Consider the following 18826-nt stretch of genomic DNA (forward strand, 5'->3'; position numbering starts at 1 on the left):
CTATTTAGGGAGGAATATATAAATGAACAATGATAAACCTGGACCTTCGTAACAAAGCTCAAAAGAGCATGTATCTATACTTTTTAAATGTTTACTCTAATGGCTTAGTCAATCCAAACAGTGGACAGCTTCAAAAATCGTAAATGTAATTAACGGAAAGTAAATAAAAATATGTATAGTTACGTATGCAATTAACTATGATAAATGTTTAATAAACAATATTTCTTAATATGAAACCCCTTTTTTATGATAGAATAGTTCATTAATAAAGAACCATATTACTTTTTTTTCGGAGGTAAGTCGTAACTCGTATGTTATGTTTATACATCAAGAGAAGTAAGTTTTTTTATTATTTCACCATGTTTGCTGCTGTGCCATAAAGACAATTTACCAGAAAATTTACACCATTTGGTAGCTGAACCAATAATTAGAATGCATTGCTTGCATTCCAAACTAGAACTCTGTCCTTCCCTGCTAACCATAATGAAGTTGCCAACAGAAAACTAGTTGGCATCTGTGATAATTAAATCAAAAATTTTAATCTGATGCTAACAATAGTGATCAGCAACATTATTACTATCATATTTAGTACTCACAAAACCACCAAAGTGTGAGATTAGAAATAAACCAAGACCTTAAAAAAGTTTGTTAGTGTCTATGAATTAAAAAAATGAAGTTGAAACATCTGTTAGTATGATTAATAAAAAAATAAATTAAACAAATTAACATAAGAACACTAAATCACAGAACTTGCCTTAACTATTTGTTTCTCATTAAAAAAATACAACACTGAATTTATTGCCCATCTTATAAATACTGTTGCTGAATTACACTTACAACTTTACATTTCTTAACCTCAAAACTTATGCATTATGTTATTACAAAAATAATAAAATAAATCTTAAAGCTGAAAAAAAAAGTTTGTACTCTACTTAAAACATATTGTATGAGATTACAATAATTCAGAAAGCACCTACATTCACCGGGCGAAACCAATTTCAATCTTACATTAAAATAAGGTATGAATAATCTTTGATTGTGTAAACATTTAAAACTTGAAACTGGTTTCGTAAAATTATGTTCTCACGAAGGTCAACAGTTGGTGATCTAATTTAGATTTCAAATTTATCACGATTAACATTATTTAAATCAACTCGAATTGTGTGTTTTTTTACAAAAAGACAAGTTAAGCTAAATATTAGCATGTGACCTTTATGAACATAATTGGTGCTAAAAACATTAAAATTTATGTTTTATACATCTCACAATGTAATTATCAAACACCTATATAGCAATCCTATATACAGATACTTGGAAACAAACAACATGTACAATGTTTCAATGTACACTAATTTGCTCTATGCACAATAAAACTCGTCTCTATTTTTCCAATTTTATTTTTTAATAAAAAAATAAAGAACGATATAAATAAAACCATTTTTACACTTTCTGTACATGGGGTTGAAGGAAGGATTACAATTATTATGTGATGATTTATGTATTTACAATAGCCATTTCTGTACACATTTCTCTTGCCTTCTTACTAGCGCTACTGGTTGTACTGCTTGGTATATGTCACTAGACCGATTACATAAGTACATCAATGTCTGCAACGGTCCTGAAAACAACTGGCCTTGTTAGCCACCAACAAGATGGAATCTTAATTATATTCCTGTAAGGTTACAATATTCACAATTATTTTATTACATGGCACTATAGCAAAATTACTTATGAAAATACTATTAAAAGATATATCTAAAAACATGCTTAAGGATTATTAATAAACTGATAAGTAAAAATAAACAAAAATAAATGTTTTCTAAAAACCAAATATGCAGCTAAATCTCACAAATTATAATCATTCACTGTAAAGGTTTATATAAAAAGGTCTTCTGATACACAGAAATTGGTTTTAGTAACCATTAGTAAGACTTTTTTGTTTTCTCATTCTTACCAACTAGAAACAGATAATAGAGAAGTGCCTCAGTGTCAATTGAAAAATCCCAAGATAAAATTACAGGATCAACCTTAACAAAGATGAATGGGAATTTATGAAGATAAGTTTAGACTTTACCTTCGTATGAGGATGAGAAGGTAGAGGACAGGAACTTTTTCTGGGTCGAAGGTAAGGTAAACTTCAGTAACTGGAATATTAAAAAAGTGTGTTAAATATCTGCAACTGGAAAATTTAACAAATAAATACTAGTGTAATAAACATCTTTATGCATGAACACTATGCAAAACAAGTTATAATTATAAAATCAACAATATTTCAACAACAAACAGTTCCAGACCTAATGCTGGTAGTAAGAGGAGCCAGGGTTGTAGAAGGGTGTGGGTGCTGCGGTGGCTGGGGGGTAGCGGTTAGAGTACATTGGGTGCCCCACTCCGGGGAAGTAGAGAGGTCCGTAGTGAGCAGGCGGATCTGCTGGTGGCGGGGGAGGTGGAGGTGGCACCATTTTCTTACCCAACTCCTTCTCCTTCTCTTGTTTATTCAGAGAGTCGATATTTGCTGAAACAAATTAATCAATGCTAATACAGAAATAAAACTTATAATAAAATTGAATTGTAAGAATTTATTTTGTAATAGCAGGCTTACTAGGATAGGAAAGAGTCAATTTTTGTACAAAAAAACACAACAATTTAACAACTAACAACTAAAGACAATTTGTTCCATTGTTACAACTACTTGGTGGAAAATGCTGTCAGTGAAGAAATAACTTATGTTTTTTTTCTCTTCAAGGAAATCCTCTAGGCCAGGATTTTTAATTATAAAATAACGAGGTAAGTTAGCTCTTAATATGGTGTACATAACGTTAAGTTGGCAAGTCGGTAGGGCAGCAGACTAATAAAACAAGGCAGCAATGTCGTGGATTTGCCAAATAATATCAACATGGATGTTCTGATTTCTGAATCATGGTTGCTCTTCTGTTGCTTTGCTTTCCACGCAAAGATCAGAGACAGAGCATTTGTGGACAGGTGAATACAAAAAAAATCATTATGTGTCTTGTGCCAAGGTAGACTCTTTTCAATTCAATTTTGAATTGTAGAAAAAGGAGGATAGCAGCTAGCTTACCTTCAAAGTGTAGGTAGGCCATAGAACATGTAGAAAAACACTGTACATGTTCTATGGCCTACCTACACTTTCAAGGTAAGCTAGCTGCTATCCTCCTTTTCCTACAATTCAAAATCCTGGCCTAGAGCCTATCCTTGAACAAAACTAATCTTTTCAATTCAAGCAAGCCTACTATCCTAACAAAAACATCCAAAACCTAGGCTGATACCCTCTGTTATATAATAAAGTGAATTGTTTGAAAACTAGTATGTCAGAAAATAACTTAGCTACAGACTTTTCAGAATTAATTTTATCACTATTTGCTGGAATTACTGATTTTCCTTTAGTGAACATCATTTAAGAACATTTTGAATTTTAAATGGAACATGTTTGTAAATGCTATCAAATTAAGATTGATTTTTATATATTTTTGTTCTAGTATGAATCACATTTTTGGGTAAAATTAATTTATAATTCTACTGAACAATCAATGGTCAAAATTTTTTTCAAAGGAGGCAAAAGAGTGGCTGTGGTGTGCAGTTGAATTTCACTACTTCTTTTAAAGAAGCCTCCATGAAAGGGCCAAATATTAATTAACTTAACTAAATAATTATAATAATTATTTATTAACTGCTGATCAACTGGTACTCTTTTCTTGGATTAGTTTCCATTTCTTCTAGTACAGTAGTACCTAGTAAGAGATTAACTCGTTTTTTAAATCAGATCTACATGTACAGACTTTTTAATTCTTGAACAATGTTTAAAACAAACTATTGAGTATGTTAAACTTCTTACCTTGCTTTCTGGCCTTCTCTTGCTCCTCGTCATCACTGAGAAACAGTCCAAACTCCCTTTTGAGTCTCTGGGTCAAGTTTTCACGTTGGCGTTCAACCAATGTCGGGGCTGAACTAAAAATATTATTTGTTGGAGCTGCAAATTAAACAAAATCGAAGTTATAACATTTTTTGTTGTTGTAAAGATGGGTTTATGTCAGGGTTTTTAAGAATTTTGTGGTGGATAGACAGGCTTGCCTTACAGATTAAAATACACAAATAAACACATAAAGCCACTTCAGCAACCTACAAGAACAAAGAAAGACTCTACTACTGAAGGAGCTTGTAGCTCTGAAAACTAAACATTATTTGTGCAAAATCATCAAGGTAGAAAATTTTAATGGGGGAAAAAACGTAAACTACGAATAAATTAACACCGGAACTTGCCAGTTTTTTATCCACAATAGCCAACTCCTAGGCCTACCTAGGTGGTGGGCTATGGGCCAGAGAACGTAGGCCTAGTTTTAATCACAGTGCCTCTTTGGAGAGGAGTGTTAGTCAACAGGCGATGTTACAACATCGTTCTAGCCCGGTCTTGGTATTGGCTGCCGCCAACTGCAGACTCTCGTACATTAGTTATGATGATTAGGGATTAGAAAATTATAAAGGCAAAATTAGGCTGTTCAACCAGTACCAGTTGTGTAAATGCCAGTCTACAGCTTGGAGAGGCAAAATATTAAATGAAGTAAGGCCTAATGAACTTTTTGGGTCTTAAAAGAGGAAAAAATGCTTAAAGTCAATGTATATGGGGCATTTATACTTACGTTTCTTAGCAAGGTTGGTATCCAAAGCCGCCTCTAACATGAGAGACTTGGCAATGACAGTTTGAGGCTGAGGCTCCTCTTCATCTTCAGAAGATGATGAGGACATGGAGGAGGTGGCAGAGGTGGGGGGTGAGGAAGCTCCACCTGTCCCTCCACCACTCTTGCCTGTAGTTCCCTGCCCTGTGCCACTTCCCCCGCCTTGCTGTCTCCTCTGACGGTACTCTGATATTGAGAGCTGGAACAAAACAAGGACAAATCAGAATATACAGAACATACAATAGTTATTATTTTTATAACAAAGGCACACAAGATAATCAAATAAATACCCAAAGACAAATTCTGCAGGGTCCTGTTCAGATTATTGCAATTTAATTAAAATCAATATTATACACAAAGTGAAATTATGTAAAAAAAAAAAAAAAAAAAAAACAAGAATAAATTCAAATATTATTTCAACTGTAATGGTAAAAATTTGGATAAAATTTGGAAAATGCATTTATTTCTTACTAAACTAATGACATTCTAAGTACTTGTTAAACTAATTCTATTTAAATAGGGACTAAATGCGATATTTTTAAGGAGTCATTTTAGTGTAAATTCAATGAGGGAAATGGAAATTCGATTAGTCTGCAGATTTGCTGCGGCGGGGTATTAGCATATTCTACAGAAAAAACTTTTTTACCCAAAATTTTAAATTGTAGAAAAAGGAGGATAGCAGCTAGCTTACCTTGAAAGTGTGGGTACATAGGACAAGTAAAAAAACACTGTGCACACAATATTTCATCCCCTAAGGGACTTTGTCAAGTGTAGAGAGAGAGTTTATAAATTACAAAAATCATTTTTGTACACTTTCTCTACACTTGACAAAGTCCCTTACCTTTAGGGGACGAAATATTGTGTGTACAGTGATTTTTCTACTTTTTCTCTGGCCTACCCGCACTATCAAGGTAAGCTAGCTGCTATCCTCCTTTTTCTACAATTTAAAATCCTGGCCTAGAGCCTTTCCGTAAACAAAACTAACTTTGTCACCCGAAAGGAAGGAAGGAAGGGGAATTCAACTCGACACATATTCTACCAGCTCTACAATGCAGTCTATGAATGGTATACAAACCTTGCGTTTTATGGCTGTCGCGGCAGCAGCTGCTGATTGCTCAGCAGTTTTAGTTTTTTTCACCTCGTCTTCACTGCCTGATGACCTGGTTTTTCTCCCTTCCTTTGCTTCGGTTTTACATTTCACCTGTCCTTCCTCTTTGACAGCTTCTTCTTTGACCTTAAAATCATCCTTCACGGTAGAATCTTCTTCTTTCACACAAACATTCGGTTTCAGTTGTTCCCCTTCTGACTCTTCTGTTTCTTCTTCCGCTTCCTTTTTAACTTTAGTTTTAGATTTTAAAGCTGGGGTTGGGGAATCAGGTCCTTCTGATTCCTGACTGCTTCCACACTGCAACATGGATAACCAAATAACTATTTATTCTATAAATCTTCAAGTTCTCAGAAATTCTTGTGTAAATTTTAACTAGGTGGTATATAATTTGTCATCCTATACTAGAAATCTTATTATCAATTAGAGTAAAGCGATTTAACAACATAATTGAATTACATTGTGATTCAAATTTTGTTTCCAATAGCCTATATAAATAATAGAGATGTGTCTATTCTCAATACCACTGATACTTTGACATTGGTATCGGTCAAAAGTTGATGTAAATATAGATACCCTACATGTCTGGGAAGAAAGTGATAGAAAATTACTGTCATGATCATTGATCACGCAAAACGATGATGATGATTTCATAACCGTGGGAGATGATCAGAATTTTGCCACAATCACAGAAAGCGACAATGATGTCCACACAACTGAGGGATCAGAATTTTTCCACGACAGTGGAAGACGTTGATAATGTCTACATGACCGTGGGAGATGTTCAATATTTTAGCGATTGCAGAAGATGTTAAGGTTTCCATGACTGCGAAAGACGATGATGTTACCATGACTGAGGAAGATATTCAGGATTTTATAGTGATTATGGCAGATGACGATGATGTCTTCAGGACCACAGGCAGTCATCACAATATTACCTTGGTCGAACAACTCTGTATCGGTATAGGGAATGGAGAATCAATTTTTCAGGTATCGGTATTGAAAATTAAAAAAAAATTTGGTATTGACACATCACTAATAAATAATAATTGTAATAGCTTTTAGAATAAGAAAAATCTGCTTATCTAGGTGGAATGTATATGAGGTGATGATAACAAGAGGACAAAGGAAATGCATTTGATATATGAAATTGATATATTTAAAGAATACCTGCCGCAGCAAACCTACAGGCTAAGCGAATTTCAATTTGTCTGATTGAATTTTGTCTATAATACTTCCATAAACAAGATATATTTATTCCACATTAAACACTATTTGATTTAATAAGTGATATTCAATATCCAATATCCCTAGAAGAAGAGCATTTTTAATAGGGTAAACAAAGAGAGTGAATAGAAAATGTGAATGAACGAACATTTAAGAAAACATAGATTCAGATGATTAGGTTGAAACAATCAACACTGAAGAAAAATGATTGAGTGGATGCGACTGACAGAACCAACATTGAAGAAAACATAGATTGAGTAACAGCAAAAAGGTTTCATGCAAAGACAGAAACCTACCACCTCATCGTGGCTCTCTTGAGCAGGCTTAACATTATCTTGAGGAGATGAGACTGTGTCCTCTTCATCAGTCATCTGTTGACAATATTGCAACTGTACTAAACCGAACAATTCGCTAGATTTTGAAAATTATAACATTGAGACTGTGGATTTAACTTTAAGTGTAAGTGCCACGTTTAACTGCATACCTTTCACATACCTTTATTCGTCAAAATTTACAAATATATAACTTGCAGTCTCAATGTTTTGTAAAGACTAACAAGTACCAAATTAAAAATATTTTTATTGTTTTGTAAATATATAGCAACAAATAGGGCCCTTGCAAATCTTCCTGGAATAAATTTATTTTCAAGTGTGTGTGTGTTTTGGGTGCAATGTAAATAACAATTTGTTAAGTGAACAGTTTTATTACTTTAAGGAGTTTTTCTGTAATAATTCAGCGGTTGCATAACAACTGGTTAGCCCAAATCAGTCAAACAGTTATAAGGTAAAAAGTGAGTACAGTAATTATTGATTCATGAACATTTAACTACCTGACTAAGAGCCTCGGCCGTGTGGGTAGGCGTGGTAGGGGGAGTGACAGAATGGTCCTCAGAGATGGACTCTCGAGCCATTCGCCTTTTCTTGGGCGGAGCTACATGTTCAGAAGGAGAGTTGGTCACGTCTGGAATACAAAATGCCACATGAAATGTAATTGTAACGGGTCAAATGTGTAGGGGGTAAAATAACGGCTAAACCACGAACTTTAAACAGCTAAACATAAGCTGTTGAGTAAGCCTAGTCGCGACACTAAACTGACGTCGTACCTAACCTCAAATTCCAAGACCGCAGACGACGTTGGTGTCAGTTTGGTTGTTTGGCTGTTCGACTGCGTCTGAGGCCGGGCTACGGGAGAGAAGATGAGCAGCGGGGTCACCTTTCAGCGGTACGCGGCTGTAAGCCTGTTAAAGCTGCCATGCGCCTGCCTTCGCTGCCAGTTTTTTTTTTGTTTCTGTAACTCGTTGACCAATCAGGAATCGTTTTAACTTTCGTCTCCATTCTGAGACGAAGGTGAAGTAAGAAGAAGTTTTGTGAAGTTTGGTTCATTCGTATTCCCGGCTTTTGAAGGATTCGCTAATACGTCTTTTCGTCTTCGATTTGAAGAGTTTTGTTCTTTTTCGTTCGTCGCTTAAAAGTTCGCCTACATTAAGTTCGTGGTGCATCGAGTGTGCTAAAAGTGTTTTACTGTAGTATTGCTTCGTTTGGTAAGTTGTGTAAAACTAAGACAACTTAGGTTTTTCTTTTGTCACTTGTGTTTCGGCAGAACTTTGTCGAAGTTCCTAGGCTAGGCCTGATTCGCAGACCTCGTCATACGCTTTAACCAACTCATTTAATTAAAGTATCGGAGTTGGTGACAGATCATTTCGATTAACGTTTCGTAATCCATATCTGGGACTTTCTTTTTTTAAATTCTTAAACCCCTTTATAAAGTTCCCGAACGCCCCGAAGTTGGCCCCAGCAGACAGGTTTCTGCTTGATAATTATTGCAGAAGTTTGCTTAAGTTGAACACGTGGGGAAGTTGAAGTTTTAGTTTTTCTTTTTTCGTATCAGCTCTTGAAGCAGTTTTGTTTTTAGTTTCAGTTTTTCTCCCGTTTCGTGTCTCACTTGGACAACTTAAGCCAACTCGTTTTCTTGTCTAGTAAATTCAGACTCTGTGGGAGTTAGGCTAGGTTAGGCCTATCTTGTACTAACCTTGTTTGTTTCAGGGTGACGACGTAACTCCGTAGGTAAGCGGAGTGCCTACTTAGCTTACTTGTTGATTTGTAAAGTTAGCTAGTAGTGTGTCATTTAGATATTTGCCCACAGAGTCAAGTCAAAATTATTTATTTCCCCACAAGCCCTAGGCTAGAGTGGTGATTTCGAGTAGGGTGTTTAGTAACCCGCAACGTTCGTCTCGAGCTCTGACAACCAGGGCTATCAAAGTTAGGCTATCCGAATCACTATCGACTCCTGGGAAACTCCCCGCGACCAGACTAGGGCGAATCCTGGGATCTCGTTTTCTTACCGGTGGCGTAATTTACCTCTTGTCGTCCGCCAGGAAAATTACGTCACATAATCAAGAGAAACACGTCTACTACTAATATACAAAAAAAATCCTACAAATGTTCTTGCTTTCATTGGTTTTACTAGGTAGGCCATATTATTGCTCATTCCAGAGGTAGTTAAAAAAAGTGGTAGATGTGACCAAATTAAGAGAACATAGATTAAGAGAATAACTTTTAAAATTACCTATTTCTCTGCATAATGATAATACAAAGAAAATAAGGCAAACTTTAACATCTTTTAGACTTTTCCATACTTTTCCTGGACACAAATTTGCAGGCCCTTTAAAAACTTCTTTAAAAACTAAATTTTTCAAATCTTTGGTCGCAATTCAGTTGTCTGGATGACTAAATTGATTATATCTTAACTTTCTTACCAGGACGACTGTTGGGGGAGTCACACTCCTCACTAATGGCCTGACGCAGCCATCGCTTCTTGGCGTTGTAGCCTTGCTGCTCTGGCTGTGCTGGCGGAGAACTCTCTGGTGACTTGTTGAGCCACGAGGTCAATATTCCCTATAAAAACAACAGGTGTCACAAAACATTACACAACCTATAAAGAAGTCCACATATATTTAAGTTTGTTACATTTTACAGTTGTTTTAAACCAATAAGTATGCAATATAGTTAAAGATTTATAATGCATAATTTTATGGCTGTTTTTTTTTTAGTTGTAGGCTAATTATCTGCAAAAGAAAACTTTAAATATCACTGGTAGCAGTTTTGAAAACAACTTGTACCAAAGATGATCAGCCACAATACATCAGGCATCTAATAAACATTATTTGCATGTTATAGAAGTGATTACCTTCTTAGTCTTGGGGAACTTGAAGCCTGGAGCGAGTGGTCCTACGGCTGCCGCTATCAACATCGCTGTCTTGGACATGGGTGTTGGCGGAGTGTCCCCAGCACCACTGCTGGGACTGGTGTGTGGTGGTGGACTCTCGTAGCTCTGTACAACAATTGATCTTAGAATCTTGTTTTGTAAAGCATGTGGATTAATAGATCTTCATCAAAAATTGAAGCAGTAGCTTACTGCGACTAAACGTTAGTGGTTACGGATAAATGTTATTTAATTTAACCCTTCACAAACTAATTGTTATTCTCTTATTAACCATTTTTTTTATGATCTTAGGTTTTTTACCTAAGTCTACAGCTGTAAATATTGTTTGGGACAATGTTTTGTTTTACCAATTATAGTGATGGTTGAAACCAGTAATTTCGAATCTCGAATCCTAAAAAAACGAATATCGAATCTCGAGTCCCAAAAATAATTACAAATGGCCTTAAGGTGATTAAAAAAGCAAGAATGGAATAGGAACCATTTAAAAAAAAATATTACACTAACCATAAATATTACTCTTTGCAATGAAAAGTTACGTAATGACTTATGACACAAAGCAAAAATAACAGACGACTGATCGGTTACATCTTTTTAACCTATAGTTCACATATAACTAAATCAAACAGTCGGTCGGTATACTTTATTTGGACGGCAAATATTCATTATTTTGGTTATTTATGGTTGTTGTAGGTACACTTGTTAATTTTAAATTTGTTGATCAATAGTATACTCTGTTCATAAAATGGCAATGTCATAGCACTGTATACTACTACCTACGTCAATAACCTCTATGGTTAGTCAATGTCACAGTAAATGCCTTAAATGTCTTAATTCTATTCTAAAATAAAAAATAAACAAATTTGGATTTTAGGATTTGGAGGATTTGACAAATCCCTGACCAGTTATTTATACAGAATAAGTAAATTAAGTACCTCGATGATTTAAAGAATAGATGTTGGTAATATATTGTTTGTTAATTAATATTATCCATGAGGATTTTGAATCAACTTCAAAATGAAATTCAGCTAGCCAAAATACTTTCTGGGAAATAGGTTCTGTTCTTACCAAGTTTTGATTATGATAATATTTTTAAAGTAGTCAAGTGACCAAGAAATATCACAATGGGTTAAGCTTTCCTATACATTAGTTTGCCTATGCCAACCTCTAGTTACAAGTTGAGATATTGCTAGGTGAGACCCACTACTGACCTTCTTGTAGTCTGTGGCAGTACTAGTCGTATTGTTCTGAGTGGGAGTGGTGGGGGGAGTGTGGCGTCGTGCAGGGGGAGGGGTGGGGGTACGGTTCGGCCGCTGTCTCAAAGGTGACTCGTCATCAGAGGACTCAGCAGAGTCAGGAGATCGCTCCCGCGTTGGCTGGCTACGACGTAGCGTCCGGCGTGGCCTTAATACTGGCTGTGGAGTGCTTTGAGATCTGCCGCGCCCTTTACGCTTTGTCACTGTGAATCTGCCAACATCACATTACAGTTAGTTACTTTACGGTTTAAGGAATATTTTTAATATATTTATACTTATATATATTTTATTTTGGAATATTATTTAATATATTTATCAGTCTGGATGAATGACAAGTTGTTGCTATAAAGGATAAATTAATTAGTTATAAAGCTTGGAACAATTTGAATTGGATATGTTTATCCATGCTTACATAAACAAAGAAAGCTAGATGTTTGCAATAACAATTTGGATGCTAATAATAATACTAACTCCTGTCCCTACTTGAATTTTTTAAATACACAAAATGAGCAAAAGTATTCCCTTCTTAAGTAATGAAATTTATATACAAAAAAATAAACTCTTCCTTAAATTGATTCTAGTTCTTATAACAGATAAGAAGTTCAAACTTCTCTGCATTGTAATGGGAAAAGTTCAATATTTGGAATTCATTCAATACTTCTTTTAGACAGTATACTAGTCAAAGCCATACTCACTTCCTCTTGCGTTGACTATTCTTAGAGCTGGAATTGTTGTCCTCCTTGTCACTTGATTTATCCTTTTCCTTATTCTCCTTTTCCTTGGTCTCAGTCAGATGAGGTTTAAAATCTGTTTCAGTAGAATCTTTGCGATGAGTCTGCCTGGCCTGAGCTTCTTGTTTACGGGCTTGGTCTTTCTCCATACGTTCAAAAGCTTTCATTATTGCTTCCATCTTCCTTTCTTCTCTCGTCTAAAACCATCAAAAGTTCTAAATAATTATAAAATAATTCTACTCTACTAAAAATAACATCACCACTTATGTTTTATCTCAGCAAAAGCCGTGATCGCGGCAGTATTCAAAAAATCTCACAGACGTTATTTCATTGCCCTTATGAAAACTTCGACATAGTTTTCCCTGATCGCGGCCAAATCTCGACTATCTCTTGCGTTCATGTAGATATGATCATTGTCTCCCATGGTCACAGAAACAACTTCTTTCGCAATTGCGGTGAGCGTTGACATTCGGACCCCAGTGCCCTCACACTGCCCCGGGGGTGTTACTTACACCATTGATTCTAGGGATGATAGGTATCATCTGAACAAATTATAATCACATATAATCAAGAACAATTATCAAGAAATGTAAAATGTTTTCCATGTAGCCTCCTGACTACCAAAAAACATATTTTAACTTACTTATTTTAATATAAAATCCTAGCATATTTTCACCAGAAGTCTAACCATGTAAAATATAATAAAAGTAAAATGAAGGATAAAAAAAAGAGCAACTTTAGCTTACCATTTTATTCTTCTTATCCGCAGCCTCCTTTTTGCTCAGTTTGGTCCCTTCTTTTACCACTTCCTCCTTCAGGGGCTCTTCCTTCTTCTTGGGAGTGGTGGGAGCGGGAGGTGGTTTGCGAGCTGCGTTGTTGGCAGCACTGCGTGTGGTGGGTGCGGGTGGGGGAGGGGAAGGAGCAGCAGGAGGGGAGGGTGGAGGGGTGGGAGCTTTTACGGGTTTCTCCACTTCAGGCTCAGGTGGAGGGGGAGGTGTCGGCACCCGCGGCGGGGGTGTAGGCACTCGCACCGATGGGACCACCTTGGGTGTTGGCTTGGGAGTCGGAGACACTTTAGAAGCAGCTTGAGCCTTGGAAGGTTGCGGTTTCGGTGTTGGTTTTGGTGAAGCTTTTGGCGGAGATAGGTTTTCAGACACTGTTCGTCTTCTACCACGCCTGCGTTTGTCTGAGATTCTGAAAAAAAATCATGTTTGGTGAGTAGGAGTAAATATATATTTTCATCTTGTAAAATTGTAGTATGTTTTTTTTTATATATTTTATGTTCATTACTTACATTTCAGGCATTTTTTTATTTTTGGAAGTAGACCTAGAGTAATTATGTAACGCTACAGGTAGCAGCAGGAGTGACAATTTCAGTAACGGCCTGTTAAGACTGTACTCTTTGTTTATATTGATAAGATAAGTTTTTGTGTACACTGACCACAAATACTGGACAAAGTGGTCAGTCAATTTCCGAGTTGTTTTATGTTTTGCTAATTGTTTGTTTTTGAGGAAATAAAATTAATTATTCATTCATATATTATCCATAATTAATAAAAAATCAGTAATCGAAACTACTCTTATATCAGTATGATGGGTTACAACTTAGTTTAAAGCAATTAAAATGTGAGTTGTGATTTGGTTTAGTGATTGAAACCAATCTGATATAATATGGCAGTGCATCATTTAAAGAATAGTCTAGGCTACTAACCTTTATCAAAATTAATGCTCTTAAAGTTACAAAGCCCAAGTTATGTTGTATTGCGTTTAGCAACTCTAAATAGTTTTACACATTAAAAAAAAAAAACATTGCACTGGGTAAAAAAGTTAATTCATTTGCTAATATGGGTGTAACCAGACGTACACAGAGTTTTTGTAGCAAAGTTGAAATCAATGGAACCCTACACATATCTATACTATTATAAAAAAGAGGTGGTGTCTGTGTGTATGGGAAAAGTAAACGCGAAAACTACTGGTCGGATCGGGCTGAAATTCGGCATGATGATAGCTCATATTCCCGATTAACATATAGGCATATTTTTATCCCAAAAATCCTTCCGGGCTCCGCCCCAGTGGCTCTGGAGCAAAGGTTCCCATGTTAACCTTATGAGAAATGGAATTAATGAATCTTAACAGCTGTTTCAATTAAACAAGTTGGTTCTGTTCTATGATTTTCAATAGCATTAAAGTTACAAGGATTACCAACAGGGTGCAGCACTAGCATTATTTCTTTTACATTTATGACAACAGCTAATTTGCAACCAAAAGGTGAGTGAGCGTAGCGAACGAACTTCAACCTGGAGGCGAGTGAGCGTAGCGAACGAGCTAACCTGAAGGCAAGTGAGCGTAGCGAACGAGCTAACCTGAAGGAAAGTGAGCGCAGCGAACGAGCTCCAACCTAAAGGTGAGTGAGCGTAGCGAACGAACTTAAAAAAGAACCGAAATTTCTTAAACCATGTCCTCACTCATAACTGCTATAAGCATTTGATACTTATATGCCAACCCCGTACGAAGGACGGGTACTCTGCTAGTTATGTATAAATATTACTTCAGATGTACTGCAAAATTGCTTGGCCTACAAATGATTCCAAGGCTTTAGTTATTTATTGTAGTTGTAGCCTGGTTAATTTTTCATTAATTAGTTCATTTGACCTACTTACTGAGTATTGACATTGTTGTTGTTATTGTTTGGAGAGATCAGCCCGTTAAGGATCTTATGATTGTCAGTGGAGGTGAGAGGCACAGCCGCTGGGCAGGGGTTGTCCAAACAAGATGCACACACAAGCCCCGGACCCATGGCAAGAGTTATTTCTGTGTTTTTGTCCATTGCTTTTGTCGTCACCAGGTATAAATGAAGAACTCCTTTTTCGATACAATGTCTCACCTAAAAAAACACCCATACTTTCAAAATTGTGATCTTAATACTGAAGGCTTACAAAGGTGGATGTTCATAATAAATAATAATAATGCATAATTATAGTGATTAATCAAGAGTTGTTGTCCATTAGAGTCCAGAGGTCAATAGAATGTAAAAAAGTCGAAGAAAACACTGGACAGGGTGTCCACAGAAAATTTGTAATTAATTCCCATGACTTTACATGACTATCCATGACCATTTACCATTGATTTCCATGACTCATAAACATTACTCAAAAATTATAATGTAACATGGAAACATGCACACACAAATAATACTGCCTAGACAAATTTCACAGAAAATACTGAAATATATGTATTAACAGATAACAATGGAGTAATAAATTTAGTAAAAATGTGGTATTCAAAATAAGGTAGGAAAAGAGAAAACCCAGCCTAATCCGTTCCCATAACTGGCCAAGTCTCTCTCAACTTTCTTTTATCCTTCCCATATAGGTACTTTTTATAATTGATTTTTTATTGAGTTTACAGCGTTTAAAAAATTTAGCTCAACTTAGAAAAGACTTAAATTAAGTCAACTCAAAACATTATAACAATATTTGTATTGCAGTTTGAGTTGTAATAATAAAGTTGTAAAATGTTTATATACACTAACAATATCCAACAAATATTAAATTTAATTATAAGATAAGGTAGGGAAAGCTAAAAACACACATATTCTATCTAGGCTAACAGAAAAGGTTTTATGACATTTTTCTTAAGATAAACACTCATTTTCCCAAAAAAATCTGGAACAAATCAAATACGGAATCTTGGGGAAAATAGATCAAGAAGAAGAAAATCAAGTCAAATTTCCACCAATACATAAAAAAAAAAAAAAATACATTAAGTAATCCTTGGTTGCTGTAATAACTATAGTTTCGGTTCTTGGACACTGGACAGAACCACTTTTAGGCTTATGAGTCAAATCAATCACCTTAATTTGAAGATTGTTAGTAGAATACATTAAAAACAAACACACACAAAAACAAAGGAAGACTTAGTGCAAGTATTAAAACCATTTTCTATAAGATAATAATTTGGAGGATATGCTGTACAACTTTTTAGAAAATGAAATAAAACCAATTCCCTAATAAACAATCAGAATCGCAAACACTGACCTCAGCGTTGGGTTTGCAAGAGCGTCGTACAAAGCGAGCGTCGTTGCCATAGGTCCTAGCGTCAACGCAAACCTCTGTGTTATCTCGAGGTAACTTGTAGTGGAAGATGTACGGTCCTGGTGGTGGAACAGGGGGCCGAAGGGGACGGTTGGCTCCCCCACCACACAACATGTACTTGCCCCTAAGCTCCACTAAAGGCTGGTTACTGGATAGTGCCACAGTCGCCACTAGGATCTGGACAAACACAGCAAACTTATTTAGTAGTTTAATGTTTATTACGATGTATAGCCTATTATTTATAGAATAGGTTTAGTATTGGTTAGATTTATTTAAGTTTTCAAGAGATTGGCAGCTTCTTTTAGTTTTGCATTTGCCTATCAAAGTGGTATGAAAGCAAGAGGTGGGTTGATAAAGTAAGGGAATAAATTGTACTAAAGACTCTGAGATGTTTTCCAGTAGATAGGATTGTAGACAAGATCCAGGAATGAAAGGAAGTAAATTAGTTTTATCATCTGAAATTATCTGTCCAGCATGGGGCTTTCTAATGCATGAAAAATAAAAATGTAAATGGTTGATCAATTTCCCTTAAAAGTATGACGTATATTGTTAAAGGACAAAACAAAAAACAAAAATGTAAACTTTGGAAAACAATGAACCAGTTACATTTGTACCTTAACTCCAGAGGGGAGGAGTGAGATGCGGTACTTGGGTGTAGTCAACAGATTCGTGGGCAGCTTCAGGTCAGAATGTACTCCGTTGACCTTAATGGCAGCTACCCTGGCGCGTAGTTCAGGTGAGTAGTGGTTGGTGACGGCTTCCTCATAACTGTCTATCCACTGCCGCAGCTGCTCAACCGGAGTGACAGGGGTCGGTGGCTTCTTCTCAACCGGAGAACTCTTCTCAGCGGCCGGAGGATTGTTATTCACAGAAGGCTGGGAACTCTGCGTAACAGAATTTAAAAGTAGCAAGATTTGTCCGGGGATAGATTTGATTGAAAATGTTTGGTTTGTTACAATATCACATATTATCCGTTCCATTATATTGAACGAGCAATTGGGAACCCAAAAGCCTAGTTATATATTTTATCTCAAATATTAATCAACTTTTCTTGTACCAAATATTCTAAAATACACTCCCAAAAAAGGCAAAGGATGAGACTGTTGTATAGAACTAAGTAGATATAATAATACAAAATCCTTCTTTACAACTTACAAACCTGTATTCAAGTTTTCTTAGTAAATTGTATTTCGTTTAACAGTTTTGTCGAGAAATATTATTACAAAAGATGCAGCCCTACAGTCATGGGGCGTGACACTTCTATTTTAGCAGATGCTTCAATTTATTTTTTATTTTTAGTAAAAATTAGACATACCTTCCTTCTTAATGGTGGTCTCTTTTCTGTTTGCTTCTTACGGAAAACCTGTCTGTTATTCTGGCGATTTGAGTCCTTGTTGGATTCACGTCGCTGCTTGCCACCCGTTGTAATATTCTTGCGCTGAGCCGGTTTACGGTTGTTAGCTGGTGCTCCTGGTTTACGCGGTGGAACATCTATGGAAATTGTCTAAGCTAGAGTTTTATGTTTATTAAAAAGCAGAAAAACATTATACAAGTTTGTATTACATTAAATGTTTGATTAATAAATCAGTTTGAAAGTTCCACCACAAATTATAGATTTAACTAAACACTATTACAGAATTCCAAGGTTCAGAAGAGAAAATTTGAGACATAACATTTGTGATCAAGGAAGTACAATATACTGACTTGTATCAGAACCTGATGAAGTGTCACTGGAAGAGTCGGATGTGTCCAGAAGCTCCTTCTTCTTCCTCATCTGCAGTGCTATGGCTTTCTGCTTGTCTATACGGCGAGGTTGGCATTTCTCACACATGTATTCTTCTGGGATATTGGCTCTGTCAATCCCCATACAATCCACATGCTGCCAAACCCTGAGAGAAACATGGACTTTTATACAAGACAAACAGGTGCTAGTTAGATTCACAGTTAATTTAACAAAAATTAAGTGTTATCAGAGAACAGACCATGATAGCCTACTGCAGACTACAGTTAGCACGTTGAGTGCGGTAGCCCAATGGAATAAGTAGATTTGAATAAGTACTGATCATTTAAATTTTACCAAACTTTCTGTAAGGATTACTACACCAACCAGTCTTTATGTACTTTCATATAGAATGGAATTTTGGAGTTTGGATTGTTTTTCAAGTGGCCTACAGAAGTAATTAATTACAGAATTTACAAAAATTTCACAGAGCCAATTTAGGTTATAAACCCTTCTAAGCACTTTTAATATAAATACCACGTTAAAGGTAAATGAAGATATTACAAAAAGTATTTTTTTTTAACTTTCTAGAAGTGTGCCATTTTGAAAGTTTTGGTCAAGCCGAACTCGAGGTTATATAGTGATCATCTACCACTGTCATAGAGACAACATCATCGTTTTTCGCGATAACTGAAAAAACCTGAATATATCCCTCAGTAATGGAAACATCACCTCTGTCTTCTGTGGTCGTCACAAAATCCTGATATTGTTCAGCGGTAACGGAAA

At 35.8% G+C, this 18826-nt stretch overlaps 1 protein-coding gene across 6 annotated transcripts in view; it reads right to left on the reverse strand.

Moving 5' to 3' along the window:
* Positions 1-1381: 1381 nt before the first annotated feature.
* The window catches only part of LOC129004733 (inactive histone-lysine N-methyltransferase 2E-like), a 36900-nt gene continuing 19455 nt past the window's right edge, over positions 1382-18826 (reverse strand). For 3 of the 6 annotated variants that reach the window (XR_008491751.1, XR_008491749.1, XR_008491752.1), the window contains 18 exons: positions 18025-18209; positions 17636-17811; positions 16935-17204; positions 16264-16497; positions 14887-15110; positions 12973-13420; positions 12191-12423; positions 11451-11706; positions 10207-10350; positions 9776-9914; positions 7850-7980; positions 7317-7391; positions 5764-6093; positions 4653-4887; positions 3851-3985; positions 2295-2512; positions 2075-2144; positions 1382-1618 (listed from right to left, as the gene is read on the reverse strand). Coding sequence is in view for 2 of the 6 variants with exons in the window: in XM_054433322.1 (XP_054289297.1) it covers positions 2295-2512; positions 3851-3985; positions 4653-4887; positions 5764-6093; positions 7317-7391; positions 7850-7980; positions 9776-9914; positions 10207-10350; positions 11451-11706; positions 12191-12423; positions 12973-13420; positions 14887-15110; positions 16264-16497; positions 16935-17204; positions 17636-17811; positions 18025-18209 (3433 nt within the window). In the remaining 4 variants the exon portion in view is untranslated. Of the gene's footprint in view, positions 2513-3850; positions 3986-4652; positions 4888-5763; positions 6094-7316; positions 7392-7849; positions 7981-9775; positions 9915-10206; positions 10351-11450; positions 11707-12190; positions 12424-12972; positions 13421-14886; positions 15111-16263; positions 16498-16934; positions 17205-17635; positions 17812-18024; positions 18210-18826 lie in introns of all 6 variants that reach the window. The other 3 variants (XR_008491750.1, XM_054433322.1, XM_054433323.1) reach the window with 3 other exon arrangements.

This window comes from Macrosteles quadrilineatus, unplaced genomic scaffold (assembly GCF_028750875.1).
Source record: "Macrosteles quadrilineatus isolate MER2022 unplaced genomic scaffold, UCM_ALF_1.0 Scaffold_11__1_contigs__length_5352618, whole genome shotgun sequence".
Lineage (NCBI taxonomy): Eukaryota > Metazoa > Arthropoda > Insecta > Hemiptera > Cicadellidae > Macrosteles > Macrosteles quadrilineatus.